At 34.5% G+C, this 22,007-nt stretch overlaps 1 protein-coding gene across 14 annotated transcripts in view; it reads right to left on the bottom strand.

Moving 5' to 3' along the window:
• LOC106876659 (tumor protein D52) overlaps positions 1-22,007 on the bottom strand; it is a 150,464-nt gene that overhangs the window by 21,945 nt on the left and 106,512 nt on the right. For 12 of the 14 annotated variants that reach the window (XM_014925291.2, XM_014925294.2, XM_014925292.2 and 9 more), the window contains 3 exons: positions 8,861-8,994; positions 8,113-8,261; positions 7,402-7,425 (listed from right to left, as the gene is read on the bottom strand). In XM_014925291.2, the coding sequence (XP_014780777.1) occupies positions 7,402-7,425; positions 8,113-8,261; positions 8,861-8,994 (307 nt within the window). The remainder of the gene's footprint in view (positions 1-7,401; positions 7,426-8,112; positions 8,262-8,860; positions 8,995-22,007) is intronic. The other 2 variants (XM_014925282.2, XM_014925286.2) reach the window with 1 other exon arrangement.

Genomic DNA, 22,007 nt, shown 5'->3' with positions numbered 1-22,007 from the left:
ACTACTGAAAACAAATGTACCTCTGGATTTAATAGTAATGATTGAGATATAATTAGTGTGATAGTATTGCAATAGCAATTAGTGAAATAAACAAAGGAAACCTGACAAACTAGTAACCATTTGAAAGGTATATGGAGAACTTTACAAAAGGATATTAAGAAAAGCCCCGAAGGACAAGGAGATAAATCATGTCTTAATAAGAAAGTACTATCTGAAAAGAATTAGCAGTAATTGAATATGACATTGGTAAATTTAACTCATCAAATGCTTAATGATTTTTTTTATGTCATTAATACAAGGAAAATAAGTCATAAAATTCTGTCAATTTTAATAAGCCTGAGTCTGTTAGTGAATAAACATATTTTTTTCCGAGGTGGAAGAGAAGGAGCACTACTTGTAACCATTTTATGTCCTCTTATACAGGAGAATACAAATGCTCTTCTTGAGATTCATATCACATATACTCTTAGCACTAACTGCTTTATGTCAGGTAATTAAAAGGTGAAGCAGTATCAGGTATTTGGATAAAACACCAGACTTTCAATAATAGGGTATAGTAAGAAGTGTAGGTTTTATATCTTCACACAGATAAAATTGTCTTGAGGAGTAAACATGAGAAGATATTTCTTAATACATTAAGTATCAGGAAGAATACCTGACAAAAATATGCTCTTAAAAAATGTTTTTGATGAACATAGCAGAAGAAAACTTTTTATTAAGCATTACAAAACCTGATTTTTAAGGGTTCTATTCAGTAAAACATCAATCCTAAAGCTATAATGATGTAAGACTGAAGTTTCTAAAATTGTTCTGAATTATTACATCCATAGCTGCTTCAGCAAATGTGTTTAACAATGAAAATTATTGAGAATAATAGTTTTCTCAAATATATTATTCATTGAATATAAGTTCATAATTTTTGGAGTGCTCTGCCATCAATGCTAGGAATTTAGTCCTCAAAAGTGCTTAGATAAGGATATGAGATGAGCATTACAAATAAATAGTGGTGAGTAGTAGTTAGTCATACATATTAGAGCTATGTAGTCTATTTGTAGAGCTATTTGAGAGTGAAGTGCTTCTAATAATGAAACAAAATAGCACTAGGGGTTGAGGTAAGCATCCAAATCTTTGGCCATAAATCATCACCAGAAAAATTACAACTTGGTGAAATATTTTCTTTTGATATTTTTGGAAAAGATAAACATCTAAAATTTATAATCCAACTTATAGGACACATTTTCTAAATGAAGATAAATTGAACAGGAAAAATATAATTGCTACATAAAGATTTTTATTGTCATTGAATGGAGCAATATTGACTTCTTACATGGACAATTGGCCTCAGGTTGGTGTGTGCACATGTGTGTGGTAAAGTTGGAATAAATTGTTGCTAATATCTTTACAAAAACTAACTGAAGCGAAACAGATACAACTGGAATATGAAGCTGGGTCAGTTTGCTAGGTATGTACCTTGACTTTATGGTACCAGTAATAATATTCATTTACAGACTGAATAGGATGTATCAGCATCAACAAATCAAAGTTAATTACTGTAAATTGATGAAAAGGATTTTGAGTATTGTTTTAACTGATTGTAGTACATCAATATATCTTTAGAGGAAGGAAGTTTTGTAATAGATATAGTAATTGATTCACTATATTCTATAACAATGTCAGCAGATGTAAATGAAAACTACTGACATATGATGGAAATATGAAATGTCGAAAAAAAAAAAAAAAAAGTCGAATTAGGCAGCCTTTTGTAAATGCAGAATTAAATGGAAGTTTCAGATATGAATATAATATATGAATGCAAATAAATATGCAATAAGCATTTATTTAAACAAGTTGACCAACAGTGTTGTAATGACAGAAAACAAAGACTACAACTACGTTAAGTAATACAAGTGAATTTGTGTTAAATGGTACAAACAAGTGATTCACATAGGAAATCAACAACAATAACAAAAGTTATATAGTATTATTAAATTATCACAAATATACAATAAATATCAAATGAAATAAGACACAGACTATAAAAAAACTATAAAGAAAACAACAACACAAATTGCGAGTGCATATGTATAAAGACACACACACACACACACACACACACACACACTACAGGTGGTGGTGTTGTCAGCTTCTGCTGTCAACAAAATGTCCAATCACTTTGTGCATTTGAAGCTGTGTGGAATAAGAGACTCTTTACTTGAAAAACAAGTCAGATAAAGAACATCTGCTTGCAAGAACTATGCCTCAAATAGACATAATTTAATGATATGTGACTTTTACTAAACTACTATCGTTACATTACTGGGGAGTTCATCAAAGCGGGCACAGACATGGCTGTGCTTTTAAGAAGTTCAATTCTCAACCATGTGACTTCAGGTTCAGTTTCACAGTAATACTTTGGGCAAGTGCCTTCTACTATAGCCTTGGTCTGACCAGAGCCTGTGAGTGGATTTGGTAGACAGAAACTGAAGAAGCCAGTTGTGTGTGTGTGTGTGCATGCATGTATGTATGTGTGTTTTTGACTCGACATCACATGATAGTTGTAAACAAATGTCACTGTCATACAAGTGGTGTCATTTATTTCCATTCTTCTGAAAAATACGTCAGGCCATGTGTTATTGAGTATAAACATGGTTTTTTTATAGATGAAAGCCCTTCCTGTTGCTAAATATTACCTGTTTTGCAAATAAAAATCTTTTATTCCACGTGTCATTGGAGGCACAAACCAGCAGATGACTTGTTGACAGGGGAAATGACAACGTTGTCACTGCTCAGTAATTTTTGGAGAAGTGCAAATGTAAACAAGCACACAGATACATATACAACACATACATCTTCCTCCACTTTATCATCATAATTGTTTCACATCTACTTTTTATGCTGGCATGGGTTAGGTGATTAATCATGATTAGTTGTATGAGTGTTCTTTTATTCTTTAACTTGTTTCAGTCATTGGACTATGGTCATGCCAGGGCACAGCCTCGAAAGGTTTTAGTTGTACAGACTGACCCCAGTATTTATTTTAAAATTTGGTACCTATGCTATCCATCACTTTTTGATAAAGTACAAAGGTATGAAGAGTGTAAACAACCTAGCAACAGTTGTTCTCTCTTTCTGACTCCCATACATAAACATGACAGGCTTCCACACAGTTTCTTCCATCTACCATGCTTTCACAAAAGACTGCAAATAAACGACACTGTTAATATGACTGGTGATTTTCTTTGCAATCAGCACACAAGTCAAGACTCACACACACTCACACATTGTAGGTCCTGATAGGGTAGAAAGCCAGTGTATTGTAAATGCAGTATTCTACATGAACTCCTGGCTATTTACACTCATACTGGAACTTTGAAAACTACCACTAATACTGAAACCTTTCACTAAATAGGGGCCACATTGTCTCAATTTACACAAGGATCTTATAATCATATCCACTCATTCAAGGACCCAGGCAAGAGCAAATCTACATCCATCGCTAAACTGATATGGGACATAAAAATGAGAGAAATCCTGTACGAAATATCTTGGTCTGACACTAGAATTGGTTTTCTCTAAATGGATGGCACCTATGCTCATTCAAGGTACTTGAAATTATAAGCAATAGGGATAATCTAACAAACAAACATACCAAAAGTTCTATTGTATTTATGTACCCCACAACATAGACTGGTAGTTAGTGACTTCAGGATCAGGGCTAAATGGATGTCCAGAAGACGACCAGTATGGAGGAGAAGGGTCTGGAAGCTCAAACATCCTGCGAATGGACAGAGATTTAGAGACGTATTACTCAAAGCCTTTGACAAAATAGAAGGGGATATAGCATCACATGATGTGGAAGACAACTGGAGGTTTCTATGGGACAACCTGCCAGAGGCCACTGACCAGATCTGTGGATGATGCAGAGTCCCCTCTCAACCCAAGGCAACGTGGTGGTGGAACAATGTTGTTGACAGGGCTATCAGAGAAAAGAAACAGGCTTGGAAGGACTGGAAGAACAGTGGTAGCAGGGAATTGTATCAGACTGCCAAAACAGAAGCTAGGAGACAGGTTTATTTAGCCAGAGGGGAAGCAGATAAGAAAAAATTCGTCAATGTTATGTGCCGTGAGGACCAAAAACTTGAGGTGTTTCGTGTTACAAGACAGTGTGTGAGAGAGAATCATGATGTCGTAGGAGAGAAATGTATCCGCATGGATGATGGTTCACTTACACTAGATGAGGCTGCAAAGAGAGAGGTTTGGAGATGCCAAAGAGAATGAATGGGAGAAAGAGAGTCTGCCGAATGTCGAACCAACAGAGGGACCAGCTATCCGAATTGACAGTACCTTGGTAGATAAAGCAATTAAGAGTATGAAGACAGGGAAAACCCCCGGCCCATCAGGAATCACCACAGAGAGGCTCAAAATATCTGGCAGTGTCGGCTATAGTCTAGTCACCCGTATAGTTAACCACGTGATACATGAAGGAGTCATACCGAATGACTGGTGTAGCAGTACCATAGTCAACTGCTACAAAGGTAAAGTTGACGCTTTAGATACAAATAATTACAGAGGTGTCAAGTTGTTGAATCAGGTAATGAAGGTCACGGAGAGGGTCATAGCTCAACTAATTAGGGAGAGAGTTAGTTTAGACGAGATGCAGTTTGGATTCATGCCAGGGAAAAGCACCACTGATGCTATATTTCTGGTAAGACAGCTGCAGGAGAAATACCTAGCCAAAGATAAACCTCTGTACCTGGCTTTCATTGACATGGAGAAGGCCTTTGACAAGGTCCCCCGATCCCTTATCTGGTAGTCAATTTGGCTAAAACCAAAGTCCTAATAGGTAGGAAGGTAGACAAGACACAAACCCCTTCAGGTAGATGGTCCTGCCTGATCTGCAGAAAAGGCGTAGGTAGAAACTCTATAAGATGTAGCCAGTGTAAGATATGGACACATAAGAGGTGCAGCAATATCAAAGGAAGGCTAACTAGCAAGATAGTTTTTGTATGTGGCAGATACTCAGGAGCAATAAACACTGAAAATGTGCAGAAAACAACCTTTGCCACACTCCAGGGAGAAAAAACTAGAAGTAGTTGATAACTTCCGCTACTTAGATGACCGAGTGTGTAGTGGAGAAGGGTGCGCTGAAAGTATAGCTGCTAGAATAAGAATAGCCTGGGCAAAGTTTAGAGAGCTCTTACCTCTGCTGGTGACAAAGAGCCTCTCACTCAGGGTAAAAGGCAGACTGTATGACGCATGTGTACGAACAGCCATGCTACATGGCAGTGAAACATGGGCAGTAACTGCTGAGGACATGCGTAAGCTCGCAAGAAACGAAGCCAGTATGCTCTGATGGATGTGTAATGTCAGTGTGCATACTCGACAGAGTGTAAGTACCTTGAGAGAAAAGTTAGACCTAGGAAGCATCAGTTGTGGTGTGCAAGAGAGATGACTGCGCTGGTATGGACATGTGGCAAGAATGGATGAGGATAACTATGTGAAAAAGTACCACACCCTAGCAGTTGAGGGAACCTGTGGAAGAGGTAGGCCCAGGAAGACCTGGGATGAGGTGGTGAAGCACGACCTTCGAACTTTAGGCCTCACCGAGGTCATGACTAGTGACCGGGACCTTTGGAAATATGCAGTACATGAGAAGACCTGGCAAGCCAAATGAGAGCATAAGCTGTGACCTCTGCCAGAAGTGTAGCCAGCTCACTTATTCGTATCTTTACCTGCCTGCGAAGACCTGTTGAGGCAAGTGAATTTGAAATCTGATATCAAAATCGAACCGAATCTGATGACTGGCACCCATGCCAACCTCTCCTTCATTGGACACTTAACTTGACTTGCGAAGACCTGTTGGAGCAAGTGAAATCGAAATCGCATTTGAACCATATTCGATGACTGGCACCTGCGCCAGTGGAGTACTAACAGCACTGTCTGAGTGTGTTCATTGCCAGAGCAGCTGTCTGGCTTCCATGCTAGTGGCCCGTAAATAGCACCATTTGAGCATAATTGTTACCAGTGTCACCTTCTAGCACTTGTGCTGGTGGCACGTTAGAAAATCATTCGAGCGAGGTCGTTGCCAGTGCCACTGGACTGGCTCCCGTGCAGGTGGCATGTAAAAAACACCTTTTTGTGCAAGGTTGTTAACGGTACCGTGTGACTGGCCGTCATGCCGGTGGCACGTAAAAGCACCCACCACACTCTCGGAGTGGTTGGTGTTAGGAAGGGCATCCAGCTGTAGAAACTCTGCCAGATCAGATTGGAGCCTGGTGCAGCCTGCTGACTTGCCAGTCCTCAGTCAAATCATCCAACCCATGCTAGCATGGAAAGTGGACGTTAAATGATAATGATGATGATGAGATATATACATACATATATATATATATACATACATACATATATACATACATATATATATACATACATACATACATATATATATATACATACATTATAGCTTGTAAGGGTAATATATATAAAGAGTATGTAGTGCTTTTATTATTAACCTTTGAATTATGAAATAATGTATTTCACTCATAATTGTTATGTTATCCATCAAACTCAATCGTGGAGAGAATTAGAATAAAGCTTTCATTCTCTCTTATTATAGTAGAAACTATGGAAGATTGGTGGGATTATTATTTGTATGGACTTAAATATTGGTTACTATTTAGTATGTAATTTAGTTATTGTAGTTTTACTATGAATACTGATACAGATGTATATTGAATAATGATAGAAAACCATCCTCAAGAGTTAGTTATATTGCCCCGGTTCTTTGTCTAATCCTTATTTTATCTTCTTATAGAGGAAAACAAGGCCCAATCAACTGATCTTGATGTATGTAGGATCAATCCTACAAAGTCAGTTTATACATTAATTCTGACATCGGATGCCAATATACATACATGCATATATACATACATACATAAATACACACATCCCACACAGTTTCTATCTACCAAATTTTGCTTGTGAGGCTTTGTTTGATCCAAGGGTATGAGAGAAGACATTTGTCTTGTGTCCTGTGTAGTGTAAGTGAAATCAGAAACACAGGATTGCTAAGTGAATGTCTTGACCACATGGCCCTGACTGCATCTATACACCACATGTGCATGCATGTGCACACATGTGATTGCACAGAAAGACACACACACAAATGTAGGAATGGAAATGATTTTTGACTGAAATTTGAAGTCATCAAATAAGAAGTGACTTTTTTCTAGTAATGGACAATAATTTGAAACAAGGTCACAAGGTCATTAATTATCTTTGCAAAGAAAGCTGAAACCAGAATGGTTCAAACCAACTAAAGAACATGAGTGAAGGCAAACTAATATAATTTAAATAATTTATATAACAGACAATATTTACTAGCAAGTGCGAGATACTTACAAGATTGAAGAAGCACCACCTCCCCTGTTTGAGATCGAGAAAGTAAGAAATGAGATAATGAATGAATATAAAGAAGGGATCTATTTACACTGAGACTGTACATGTAAGAGGCAGGAGAGATTATATTTTACATAAATATATATAATACTTCAGGAACAACAATTTCAACTGGCAGTAATGAATAGCAAAGTTTGAATATCTGTTAACAATGAATAAGATGTTCTTGTTATATTAGATGATCTCTTACAGAAAAGAGATTCTTTCTTAAAAATCAAATAAAAATTAGAATGGAGTTGAAGCAATAGATTAAAAAAAATTATAAACCAACTTTTTTAAACATGCAGTGTTAAAAACCTTGAGCTTACATGGATTAAAATTTGCACTTTTTTTTAAACAAATCTTAATTTAGAGTCTCATGAAATTAAATAGGTAAAGCATAAAAATGCCCCTTTATATCAATATTACAAAGAGTCTAATTTGTAAATGCATTTAGATAGGAAACATATAAAAAAACTAAGGTAAAGTCACAACCAACAAACTATACTGTGAAGAAATTATTACCTAAACTGATGACAAATACTGAATGTAAGATTTCTTGACAAACTAATACTTAAATAATAAAAAACGAAACGAAAATTGTTTTGACAAAACAAAAATGGTGCAAAGAATGAAAGAACACCAAGAAATTGATTTGCAAATGTTTGCACTTACGTTCCACTTTCACGGAGTTGTTGAAATCCACTCTGAATATCTTGTTTGAATTCCTGCAATGGTGTAATGCCCAATTTTCGTTTTAATTCTGTTGCTCGGCGTACTTTTGCAGTCAGTACTTGTCGCAAAGTGAGGATCTCTCCATCTATCTAAAAGTTTGAAACAAAACAATTCATATTTAATCAACAATTAACAATTCATAATTAATTGTGCAAAACTTTCAATGATCTTATGCATAAAACAAGAAATTAGATAATATAACCACTTAGAACATCTATTAAAAAATCTTTCAGCTGGCCTCTACGGTCAACTATTATTATTTCAGCTATGTAATTTATCTTTTAGGCAAGATAAATCAATCTATATATTTTCATACTTGAATTAAATATATGGAATTAGAATATCCTATTTTTTAAAGCAGTTACTCTATAAATTCATGCAAATATCTCAATTTGCAGAACATTATAACTAATTTCAACACAGACAAAAGGTTTTCTCGCCCCACACCAACAGGTAAATAATTTTGATTAATGTTTTCCCCTTTTAAATATACATATACTTCAAAGATTTATGAACTACAATTTAATTGCAGGCAGGTTACAATGTGTTGTTGGTTATAACCAAAGTATGAGTTATCAGTTATTGACACTGTGTTTATTTCATGAATATAGAAATGTTATTAGAAACTATGAGTATACTTTAAGAAACTACTTCAGTTTTTCATATGAATGACATTCATGAACTCTACCTTGCTTAATTCTTCCTGCCATTCCTTTTCTTGGCGTTCTTTATCAACTGGATCTTGGTAGACTGGAGTTTCAGGGTCCCTTGAAGCGACAGTATCATAAGCAGGAGGGCTCAAAGGATCATAGTAATTGTCTCCTGTACAAGGAGAAAAAAAGAAAGGATATTAAAAACATTGGAAACTATATAAGAAAAATAATTAAAGATTACAAAGACAATGAAATAAAAATAAGTTTGTTTTTAAAATATTTCTTTGATATGTGATATGTTCCACTGTTATAATTTTTTGCAGAAGTTGGATTACATTACTGAAGACAAAGCAATATTAAATTAAGAAACAGAAATGAAAATTCAAATAATATTTAGACATTGAAACATTTGTAGTAGACAAATGCAGTGTTTATTATCTTTTACTTCAGATGATTCTGAGAGCAACTTCTATCTGGTGAATTCTCAAATGTCTTTAAAGAAAAACATAATTTGACCATCTTCTCAAAGATGTAGTGGGCCTATGTGTGTGTACACACATGGGTTTTATGCAGCAGAACCAGTATTAGATTAAAATAGCCAGCAAACTTCCATACTTAATGTAAATACATCAAGAAAGGCAAATTTACTGTGATATTTGTCTTGAGATAACACTTACATGAACAAGCTGTGTTTAAAAACACAATATGTATAGGAGGTAGATGAAAATTGTCCTCTGGTGAGAATGTTAGATGCATTTCTGCCTCATTGGACATTGTCGACGATGTGCACTTACGGCCAATTGCATGCTTAAACAAAATTTGTTGGCACTGATATGGGAAAACAGTGAATAAACAATCACTGGAGGTGCAAATGGCAGCCTGCCTGAATAAAAATCCATTATATGCAACAGAAGCAGTATTAGATTTCAACTACCCATCTGTGTATCATACTTAATGCAAATACATACTCTAACCTTTATGACCTGGTTTTGTAATTTAAAAACTGTAACTCCTTCTAAGACATCTTCTTTACTACTGTGACAGTTGACTATCACACTGATACACCAGGCATATTATGTGTGTGTGTGTGTGTGTGTGTGTGTGTGTGTGTGTGTGTGTATAGCTCACATCTCTTCTTGTCCTACCTCTCACCCATTTACCAAACTGAAAGTTTCGTGACGTAATACATGCTGTAGTTGTGTTTTCTTCTTATCTATTAAACAATAATGTAACTCTGAGCTGTTTCCAAAACCCGAACATATCTGATCAATAAAAATTAGTTATTAAACTTTATCACAACAGCATATTTATTAAGAATCCTACTTTGTTAGCTAAAATTGCTCTTTGTTAGAACTGTTAATTGCAATAAAAAAAAAATAATGTAAAATTTTTGCTGATGGTGACATTTTCCAAAATAACATCAACTTGTCTTCACAAAGGCTGAGGAAAATAAATCATGGTAGTAACAAAAGTATTCACACACTGCACATGAAATGTTTGGTATGATGCCAAAAATAAACAAAATAAATAAATAGATAAATAAAAAATGAATCACATTAAATTTAGAAATGAATGATGCAGGTCTATTTTAATTAATATTGCTTGGAAGAAATCCATGAAGGAATGAAGATATAAATACCTAGAGCGATGACAAATTAATCATGCTTGATGTAGTGTGTACCAATTTAAACTATATTTATAGCCAGTATAGCTTTCCAAATAAAAATAATTTAGAGTCATTGAGAATATTATACATTGTAAATTTTCTCAACAATACTTGACGGCCATTGGAGGAAATCCAAATATTAGAGTAAATGCTACTCCTATTCCAAGTTTGCGTCTACCTCATTACAGCAGAGTTATTAGTTGTTATGATAGTGATTCTAAAGAGATAAAGAGGGTAAGAAATGATTGAGGCAGGGTGTTGGACTATTCACTGAAGTGTGACCAGTTGGTATTCCATGAATGGCACTGCTGTATCCATAGCCAAGATATACAGCTTTTGCTAGATTAGTTATCTAACTAGAATAATCTATTAATAACTCATTACCTTACAGAAATGAATTCAGGTACTCCTGTAGGCAACAAGAAAATAAGTGAAAATCATTCCAGTATATTCTTTTCCAGATTTTCTTTATTGACAAGAAAATCAGAAACTATATTTGATTTGATGGTTTTATTTAAAGAGGCAGATGGTTCATTAATCCTTGTGAGATTTGAACTTAAAGAGACATGAAACATTTAAGACATATACTTTATATTTAGCCTGGTCCTCAGAACCCTTACCTAAATGTTTCTACTATTTGACTGTTATAGCTAAATTAAGAAAAGTTCATAATATTTCAAATAAAGGAAAAGTGCCAGTGCCGATGGACTGGCCCCTATGCAGGTGACATGTAAAATACACCATTTCGTGCGTGGCCGTTGATCGTTACCAACGTCGCCTCCCTGGCACATGAAAAGACATTTGAGCGAGATCGTTGCCAGTGCCGATGGACTGGCTCCTGTGCAGGTGGCACGTAAAATACACCATTTTGAGTGTGGCCGTTGCTAGTACCGCCTGACTGGCCCTCGTGCCGGTGGCACGTATAAGCACCCACTACACTCTCGGAGTGGTTGGCGTTAGAAAGGGCACCCCGGTGTAGAAACTCTGCCAAATCAGATTGGAGCCTGGTGTCGCCTCCTGGTCCACCAGTCCACAGTCAAATTGTCCAACCCATGCTAGCATGGAAAGCGGACGTTAAACGACGATGATGATAATGATGAAGCTAAGAATATTTTATGGATACAATTTTTAGCTCATAACTTGCACCTGCATTATCATTAAAAAACGGCATATTTTATTTCTCATAATCTTTACATTTTTTTTGTTCCCTACATTACTGACTGGTTTCACAACCCAGTCATTAGCATTAAGAAATTTAAGCTGTTACTCTAGTTCTTTCAATTGCAGAAAGATTATCATAATGGTGGTACCTATAAAAGTAGAAGTAGAGGACAGCAATAGCAACAGTAGCAAAGCAACAACAGATAAACAGTTTAACAAAAACATAGAGAAACAGATACTGGACAACCTGGAGATTTCTGTAAGCTCTTTAGTTATGTATGAATTAGAACCATAAGACATTGAAGCAAATCTTAATAATAATAATGTGCATATGATTTCATTCCATTAATTTTGAGCATAATAAATAGAAACAAAAATGTATTCTCAGTAAATAATTACTTTATAATACAATGTAAAAAATTTATTAAAAATATTTCACAAATTCAAAAAATCTTCATTTTGTCAAAAAAGGTTCATACATATATTATGTTAAGAGTAGAGTGAGTATAACAAAAAATGTGACAAATTTTGTTAATTTATCATCATATTACATTTTTTTGATAAATAAATTTTAGTTATTTTCTTTAATAAATATTTTTGATTATGTTTTTTATTTTTATCGAAATTTATTTTATGAAAACTTTAAAAATAAAGTTGTTCCATCTTTTTCCCACATCTCTATGTTGGCTATACATTTTTTCTTTTTGCATTAAAATAAGGGGATAAATAGGGGAAAACATGAAACCAAGGGGGCAAATAACAGAGGAAGAACTGAGAATCACTGCTTTAGAGACTGATGCAAGCAGGAAAAATACAGATAGATTACAGAGCTCTCTTGGGCCTGCACCCTATTATGGGTGCTAGAGAAAGGCAAAAGAGACTGGTGGTGCAGGTCAGAAAACCCTGTAGTTAAAGTGCCACTTGAATCTCAGAGGAGCTGAATCAGAAGAGGAAGACAGAAAGTAGACAACAGCAGCAGGTCTCAGAAGCTACTTTTTCTAGAGCACCACTAGTTATAGCAAAAGAAACTGTTTTGTTCTCAGTACCAGGTTCCAACAACAAAACAACACCTGTTTTGTTATCCCTGTTTACAGCTAGAGGGACCTGATTATTTAAAGGTAAATGTTTTGATTATGCACAGTACAGTGTCAGAATCAATGCAAAAACCAAAAAAAGCTGTGATGAAGTAAGCATTAAAATATAAACTACTATATAAACAGAAATAATAATAATAATAATAATAATAATAACTTGTACAGACAAAAGTCCACAAATTCTGAGGGACAGTTTAGTTGATCAGTCCTGGAAAATTGATATCAACAGGACTGAAACTCAGAATATAAAGAACAGAAACAAATATTGATTGCAAGACATTTTGCCTGACATTCTAAAGATATTATCGATCCATCAATAATAGTCCTTTCTTCAGGCCTCTGCCAGAGTCCATTTATAAACATGTCTTATAAAGATGTTACAAAATTACAAAGATAAATAAGGATATACATACATAATTATACAAAAATGAGGGATGGGACAAGAATATTATACAATATATTGGGACATAATAAAATTTCTTTTTATTTACAGAAATGAATGTATAAATAACTAAATATAAAGAAAACAAACAAATAAGGGCCACTTCCTCTGCTCATTGGTGAAAAGCTACCACTTTGGTTTGATCAAGGCATCCCACAACATGAACCAGTTCTGTATGTATGTACTCTGCATACATGCAGTCAAAATGTTCAGTTCTGAAGGTACCCATAAGTAATTCATGTGCCAGGGTGAATGATAAAGTGAAAGAGCACAGTTGACCAGATATTATAGCATAGAAATGTTACATTATAGATGTAGCTATTCCAGGTGACCACAATATAGTTAGCAAAGATCATGAGAAAAATTGATAATTATTTTCAGCTTTGCTTGGAAATTTCAAGAATAGTAATTGGTGCCCTTGGTTCCATTTCTAACAAATTAACAACATACATCAACAAGCTAATAATAACACTTTGTATCTTTACAGAAATCAGCACTTCTTGGAAGTGCCAATATCCTTTATAAAGAACTCTCTAGAGTTATACGTACTCTGTTAATATCTTAAGCTGTGTTACAAGAGGTAATAACAACATGAACAACAACAATAATAATGAGAAAATATTAACTGTATTAGAAATTGTAATGACCGAGACAGTGATTGAAATAGATAATGCATGTTATGCAAGTACAATAAATGATACAGTTTAATAGGCTGTAAATCAGATTTCAAAGAGAAATAAATAGAAAAAATTCTTATGGCAATAGACAAAAAGTCCTGCTATGGTCAACTTTGCCTTTCACCTCTGCAATTAAGCCTTGTGCTTAAAACAGAAATCATTATGTGTCATAAGGTACCTGGCTACCAGTTAAGTAAGCAGTTTGAATTTCACCATCAATGCTTATCTATGTCCATAGCAAAAGAAACTTAACTGTTGACAGCCCAGTTCACCTATTAAGTAGGTGTAATGGTAGAGATATTGACAAATGGTAACCTCAAATCCTACCATGAGTATTGCTTAAAAAAAAGAGAGAGAGATGATTTTCTCTACACAGACAAAATCTCCAGGGTTGTTCTAAATATCCATGATATTATAGGACCTCCACATAAATTCTGATAGCATTGAAAAACAAGAATACAAACAGATCTGCAAGAAGGGAACATAAATGAACTATGTTTAAGTCATTTATAAAAATATATTCATCAATAAACTTGTGATAAAACAAGGTTTTTCACAATCAAAAATTTTTGCTTTTCCTTTGTTACAAGTTTTAAGTTGTTTGTGACTTCAGTAGGATTTTAACTCAGAAAACATGGATATATTATGACATCAAGTACGAGACATAATAACTGAAAGATATATAAAATACAGAATTACTGGATACATAATTATGAGTTTAGTCCTCACAACAATTAACTTTGTAGCTATATTATTTTGTTCATAAAAGTAATGTCTTCAAGGGAATGTAAGAATGTCAAACCTTCTTATTCTTCCTCCCCAGTAGATTGGAATATTTGTACTGCATTATTTTAGGTTAAGAATGAATTGCCAAGTAGAAATATATTGGACTGTTAGCTCATGCATTTTGATTTCAAATCTGTAGCAGGCAAAACAATTTCATTCTGAGTCTCAGTTTAGGTAGCTGAGGGGAAAATGGGCATGAAATTGTTATTCAGGAGAATATCATGTATCTGCTTAAGAAACTAGAGTCAGATGCTTTTAGTTAGTTATTATAGGATGAAACAAACTGATTCAATTGATAGTGTGAACATTTTCATTAGAGGAATGATTAGTGCTTTACGAGTATATTTTATCAAGGATGAAACTAAAGATACTGGAAATTGGTGTCTTATATATCTGTTGTTCAGCAGTAAAAAAAATAAAAAGACCCAAAAGACATATATCTTTATGTATGGCACATGTGGCAGAGTAGGAGACTCACACAGTTTTGATTAACATTGCTGATCTTCTTGGGAAATGCATGAACTTCATAATAGTTATTTCTCTCTACTCTCATATTAACAGAACTGATTATAACTATTCCCTGCTTCCATCATAAAAGGTCATATCCATTAATGTATGGGATAAACATATAAAACAAAATAAAACATTATTCATATAATCAACAAACAGAATGAACGGATAATCTATGAATCTAAATGGAGAATCTCTATAGTCTTTACAGTGATTCATATGAAAAGAAATAAAATAAAATACAATTCTTTGCAGCTAGTACTCTCTGTATTAGACAGCAATTCAGATCAATGATAGTCTGAAGTATTTTTTTTTCAACAATGCTGTAGTTTAATGTTAAAGTAATTATGTTATGCAGAATTATTGACTGAATAAATACTTCTTTTTCATTTATTTAAACTAATTTCTCTTCTTTATTATAACACTTAGTTTGACAACATATTTAACTTAATATTATTATTACTATTCATTCTAGTAAATGGCTTAGGGAAGATCTTTTAAATTATCATTTTTTTTCAACAGAGATAGATATAAATCTAATTACAGGATTTCAACAATGGTAATTTTAATAGCTAGAAATTTTCTCTGCATTTACAATTATTAGCTGCTAAAAAATGCATTATTTGTACAGATACCTCAGTATTGTAAGCAACAACAGTGAGTTGGAAGAAATCCTGCTGGAATAGATATTGCTTTCTAGTTTTCTGGAATCAATAAAGTTAAGTACCAGTAAGATACTGGAATCAATTCTTTGATTATAAGCTCATCTTTATGAAATCTAACATAAGAAATTTAAAAAAAAAAAGAATTTAATAGCTAACATGTAGGATGACAGAGACAGTAACAAATGTAGACAGTTGAAGCAAAGTTTTTGTTAGTGTGCCAAGCATCTTAATGTTCTGTGTTCAAATCAAGCCAGTGTCAGTTTATCTTTTATCTGAATGAGCTAGCTTCATATCGAGGTTGATTCAATCAACTATTAACCCCATTCTTTTACAAAAAGAAAAAAAAAAAAGAATTGTGTCATATAAAAAGAAAGCAATATCCTAAAACAAAAATTCTCAAGCATTATTCTCATGAAAAAATATAATTGTCTATTTCTAAAATATAGTCAAATAAAATTTACTGTCTTTGACATCGTGTGTGTGTGTGTGTGTGTGTGTGTGTGTGTGTGTGTGTGTGTTACGTGTGTGTGTAAAATAATGTAAAATGAAAATATTCAAAAATATTCACTGAAACAAAAATCAGACATAACGTTTGGTTACAACCTTTTTTATTCTTAAGATGCCATTCAAACATGATGCTTTTATTCTATAGGATGTTGTTTCAAAAGATTCCTACACTTGAAATATTGAATTCTGCATCAGCAAAAACTAGGTTAAGTGCTGGCTGGTAGGTAGCTAATCTTATCCTTCAGTAATCAATTACAAATCACTTAATAAATTACCAAGGTATGAAATAATGTTCTTTTGACACTCTCAGAACACAAGAGTTTTTTTATATAAACTGTTGCACACAAGATGAACATTGTCATAGAAAAATTTTCACAGAAATACTTTCACTAACCAGCTTGTGAGTAATAATAGTGTTTTAATGATGTTTTACTTGTTTCTCAAAACTAGCAGCTGAATGATAGGGTTTACATATGAATAACTATTGAATGATAACCATCCAACCATGAAATGAATAGTGACAGTATTTCATAGTTATGCACATTGAGTTAAGGAGTAATAAGATTTCTAATGCAGAAGCTGCAGCTTGGTCTGAGCTCACAAGCTTGTAATAATTAGTGTAGTTTTTTTAAACCACCCATTTACTATCTTTATCTATTATTATGCTAACAGATTGCTTACAAATACAAACACACATCAACTGCACAATAAATGTAAGCTATATATTTGACAAGTGCAATAAATTCAGAGGCATAATTCTATTACAAAAATAAACAGATTTTAAAATAAACACTTATTAATGGAAACCTTAATGAAACACATGAACACTATCACCATCATTGTCATCAACATCCTAAAATTACTAACAGCTCTTTAAATATGAACTATGGAGGCCTTTATGCAGTCACTCAACCTATTAAAAAAGTAACAAAAATGTTAATGACTTACTGAATAATGCTGACTAGCTACACTGTATTTGAATAAAAGACAAAATAATCACGTCTTCACCTTCATCAGTGTTGACATGCAGAAAAACATCAAATAAAATAGCACTTTCAGTTGCTTAGCTGTTAAACCCAATCTCTGTTTATTAGTTTTATATCCATTTTTGTATGCTTGCATGGTTTAGACAAAAATATTATTGAGGTATTGTTTGATAGCAGGATGCCTTTCCTGTTGTGAACCCTTATCTGTTTCTCAAATAAGAAATCTCTTCTTTCACAAGTCTGCAAAAGCATGAAGCAAGAGGACAAGTTGTTGACTGGAAGAGTGACAACAGCAGTGCATGAAGTTACTGTTGTAGGGTACAACACATTGATGCACATATGCACACACATCTACCTATCTACATACATACATATATATGTCTATCTACATACATATGTGACAGACTTCACTGCAGGCTTCTCTCACTTTGGTTGACTTGGAAGCTATAGTATAAGACACCTGCTCAAAATCATATGATTGGAGAAGTGAACTTCTTCACCAGACAGTCATGTCTATCCCTTCTCAAAAGCTGGAACAATATTATTTGCACCTCAACTGCTTTGATGACTACAGCAAGAATCATCTTTAATAGCGACTTCTGGCTGTAGTCACTACTAAACCTTTCAACTGACAAACTGAATATAGCCTGCTCAATAGAACTTATCGGGACAACAATACAAAAACCCCCACAAAACAGTAGCTGCTGCTGCTGCTGCTACTACTACTACTACTACTACTACTACTACTACTACAGTGGTGATATCAATACTGCTGATACCAACCACCACCACCAAAATACAATACTCCCTTGGTCACAAATAGCAAGGATGATAAGGATAAAGACTTTTTTTTTTTTGAAAAAGTTGTTTTCCAAAATGTAATTACTTTTCTCATTTAACACTCACTGGATTTCAACAAAGAAATCAACTAATAATTAGATAACCTCCATTACACACATATTCACTAACATTGTACTCTTTCAATTACTAAACTAGTTAGATGCAATTACAAGAGCCCATCAATGTATTAGAGACTTGGTGTAGCAAGGAGAAAACTAATTATTAGCTTTATTTTCTACCCTGCTTTCTCAGGATAAAATTGGAATGAATTTTTCAGTAGATAGTATACAGTTGAACAACAGTAACTAAAACTGAGCTTAATTGTGGCAATTCTAAAGATGATATTGGGAAAATATATTGATCTTTTCCTGCAGGAGAATTATCTGTCAGAGAGCTGCATACTGCAATAGCCTATGAAATCAACACAGCAGAGAAATATCTTCCAGACATAATACAAACAGGGAGAATAATAAAGCTGTTTTATGTTAGCCCAGTGTTAGTCCAGTAAACAATGAAACACTTTCCATTCCTAATATATAACTAAATAAATGAAGACAATGGTAGTTTTTTTTAATACAAAACATTTTACAGTTCACATCAAAGCAAGGATTTTCACTGCAGTTTTGCTGTTAGTTAAAAATCATTGGAGGAAACCCTTTTGATACCAACCCACTTGAAACTGCCTCTAGCTCTGTAGTACAAATGTCTTGTTTTCAAAAGTTCTGAATTGAAATATTCCACCAAATCTTAGTCACAATTTATGCTCCTAACAATAGCTTAATGATGACTAAATTATTTTACTAAATTCTTTGTTATATTTAAAATTAATTGAAAGAAACACAGAACATCTCAACTGAAATATGGTGACAAAAGGGTTAAATACATGTATTTCTCACAGAATGAAGTTTAAGCTTTAGTTACAAGAAGAAAATTAAAAGGAATCAATAAAAAAGCAAAAAAAAAAAAGCATCTTTTTAGTTAAAGCTAAAAGGTTAAAGCTTTTAAAGTTAAATGCTTAAGTAGTTGATAATTTGAAATGTTCACTTCAAGCTTTATTTTAGTTGGGGAAACATTTTAATAACAAAAACTGAATCCATTCACCTAATACTCTTCCATCATCATTTTTAGTTGAAATCCACAGACAAACAATAATAAACAACCAACCTTTCAAGTCAAATAAAAACATTGATTTCTTACAAAGGCATTTAGCTTCAGATTTATAAAGCATGTGGCCTCAAATTTCTGAATCAAAATGGCTTTGTCTAGGAATCAAAACCACTCATGGATTTGCCTTGAACTGTAATGACACTTCATAATGCTTGCTATTAGATAAAAATATTCCTTTCAAAGAACAACAAATGTGTAAAAATTTTCAACACTAATGATAGAGGTATGGAAATGTGAGACACTAACTGAAAATACGGATAAGTCAAGTTTCTTTAAGCTCTTCACATTATAGGATCAATATAGTTTACATAAAGACTTAAGCAACTGCGAAAGAAATATCCCTCTAGATCAGAGGTTCTCAAACTTTTTGGGCCCCACCCCATCATGGCCACATAGTACCCTCCGCACCTCCACCCTATTTTTATGTATAGATAAATATTTTATACTTTACTAATTTATATATACTATGAATCATTTGATATTTAATATATTATATAATTTGCATACAACACTATAATAAATTCATAGCGTCCCCCAATCCACTGCCTTCCTCCCAATGCCTCCTTTTTCTCTACTCCCCCCCCCGTCCCCTTAGGCACCGGCACCCACCTGCCCGTCTCAATATCCACTGGGGGTGGTAGCGCCCACTTTGAGAATCTATGCTCTAGATAGACTACTAGATAAATACTTGCTAAGATAGATTTTCCAGTTTGTGGACACAATGAACTAACTGCATTGGATGATAAAATCAGGGGCGAATTCCTAAAATTTATTATCCCTCTACTAACAGCAATAGTGGCTCATTTTAATAGATTATTTGCACTATACATCCACTTCAGAATAATTATGTCCTGCACACTTTAGCTGATGCTTTTACTGCTTGGCTCCTCTCTCAGCTCACTTGTGCAATGCTTTTTAATACAAATAAACTTTATATATCTGAAGGATAAGTCTGTCTTCTGCAGATCATTTGTACTTGATGATACCCATAACTCATTAGCATCATGCATCTTCAGCACACTTCATCTAGTCGGCCTTTCATGTGAAGAGAAAAACTCCTTGCTACCTACCAAGATAATTTCTTTCACCTCTTCCACTACAACTATGCTTTCACTACAGCTGTACCTGCTAACTAATTAGATTAACTAAGTAATAAAAATGATTAACTGTGTTTTGAAAGCTGTTTAATTTCATTTTTTTCTTTTATTTTATAGGTTCTTCTCTTCTGTGGCTGACCACTCCTATGAATATATAACATCAAAAGTTCTGATAATCTAATAATTTGCCACACATCTCATTGCACATTTAGTATACACCTCACTTGCACAGTATTCAAGTCCTACTTATTCATTTTCTATGTGATACAAGGATTTGATGTTCTCTGTTAATAGCTAGCAGTTTGCTATGTTGACTTTATCTTTTTGACTTGAGCCCAGTGGTTCCCAACCTTTTCACTATCAAAGACTCCTTTTATTTAAATGAGTTTTCTCACAGCCCCCTTTTAATATGATTCATCATCATCATCATCATCATTTAACGTCCACTTTCCATGCTAGTATGGGTTGGACGATTTGACTGAGGACTGGTAAGCCACAAGGCTGCACCAAGCTCCAATCTGATCTGGCAGTTTCTACAGCTGGATGCCCTTCCTAACGCCAACCACTCCGAGAGTGTAGTGGGTGCTTTTACGTGCCACAGGCATGAGGGCCAGTCACACAGTACTGGCAACAGCCATGCTCAAAAAGGTGTTTTTTATGTGCCACTTGCATGGGAACCAGTCCAGCGGCCCTGGCAATGACCTCGCTCGGATGATTTTCTAAACGTGCCACCAGCACAAGCGCTAGAGGAAATGCTGGTACCGATTATGCTCAAATGGTGCCACTCTCCTTATATAGATATATATCTTTTACCTTTTACAAGGCTGAGGTCATGCTGGTGCACCACCTGTAGTTACTCAGTGTTGTTTCCAATATTGTTTTTGATGAAGTAGTGAGTTGGATGGAGCTGCTCTTCTTTGCATCTCCTGCCATGATGTGGGTTCATCTGGTATCTCAGATAGAAACCTGTCCAGACGGTCCTTGAAAACTTCCACATCAACACCATGAAGATCTCTAATGTTGCCTGGAAGGATGTTGAACAATTGCGGGCCCTTGAAACCCAGACTATTGCAGTACTGTATCATTATTTTAGATGGGGAAGACGGGATCTTTGGTATGATGCAGTGCTGTCCAGTTCAAGGATTTGTATAGCTGTCAATTCCAAAATTGGGAGCTAAACCCTCCAAGATCTTCCAAATATATATCACTGCATATCTCTCTTGTCTTCTCTCCAGGGAATAGAGACTCAGCTCTTTTAGCCCCTCCCAGTAGCCCATCTTTTGCATCAAGTCAATCTTGTTTGTGTATTTGCGCTGGATTGCTTTGAGTTCCAGTTTGTTTCACATTCTCTGGGGACCAAAGTTGGGAGCAGTAGTCCAAGTGGCTGAGAACAAAAGTCTTCCATAGGAGTAGATTAGCCTTTTTCTGACAATGTGTTCCTTTGTCTTGCTAACATGTGAGGTCAGGGAGATGGGCCTGTAGTTTTTAGCATCTGCTCTGCTACCTCTCTCTTTCTCTCTCTCTCTCTCTATATATATATATAGAGAAAGAGAGAAAGACACACACACACATATATATATATAT

Source organism: Octopus bimaculoides, chromosome 3 (assembly GCF_001194135.2).
Source record: "Octopus bimaculoides isolate UCB-OBI-ISO-001 chromosome 3, ASM119413v2, whole genome shotgun sequence".
In the NCBI taxonomy this organism is placed as follows: Eukaryota; Metazoa; Mollusca; class Cephalopoda; order Octopoda; family Octopodidae; genus Octopus; species Octopus bimaculoides.
Note: the sequence above shows the minus strand (reverse complement) of the source record. Positions and strands in the feature narration are given on the sequence as shown.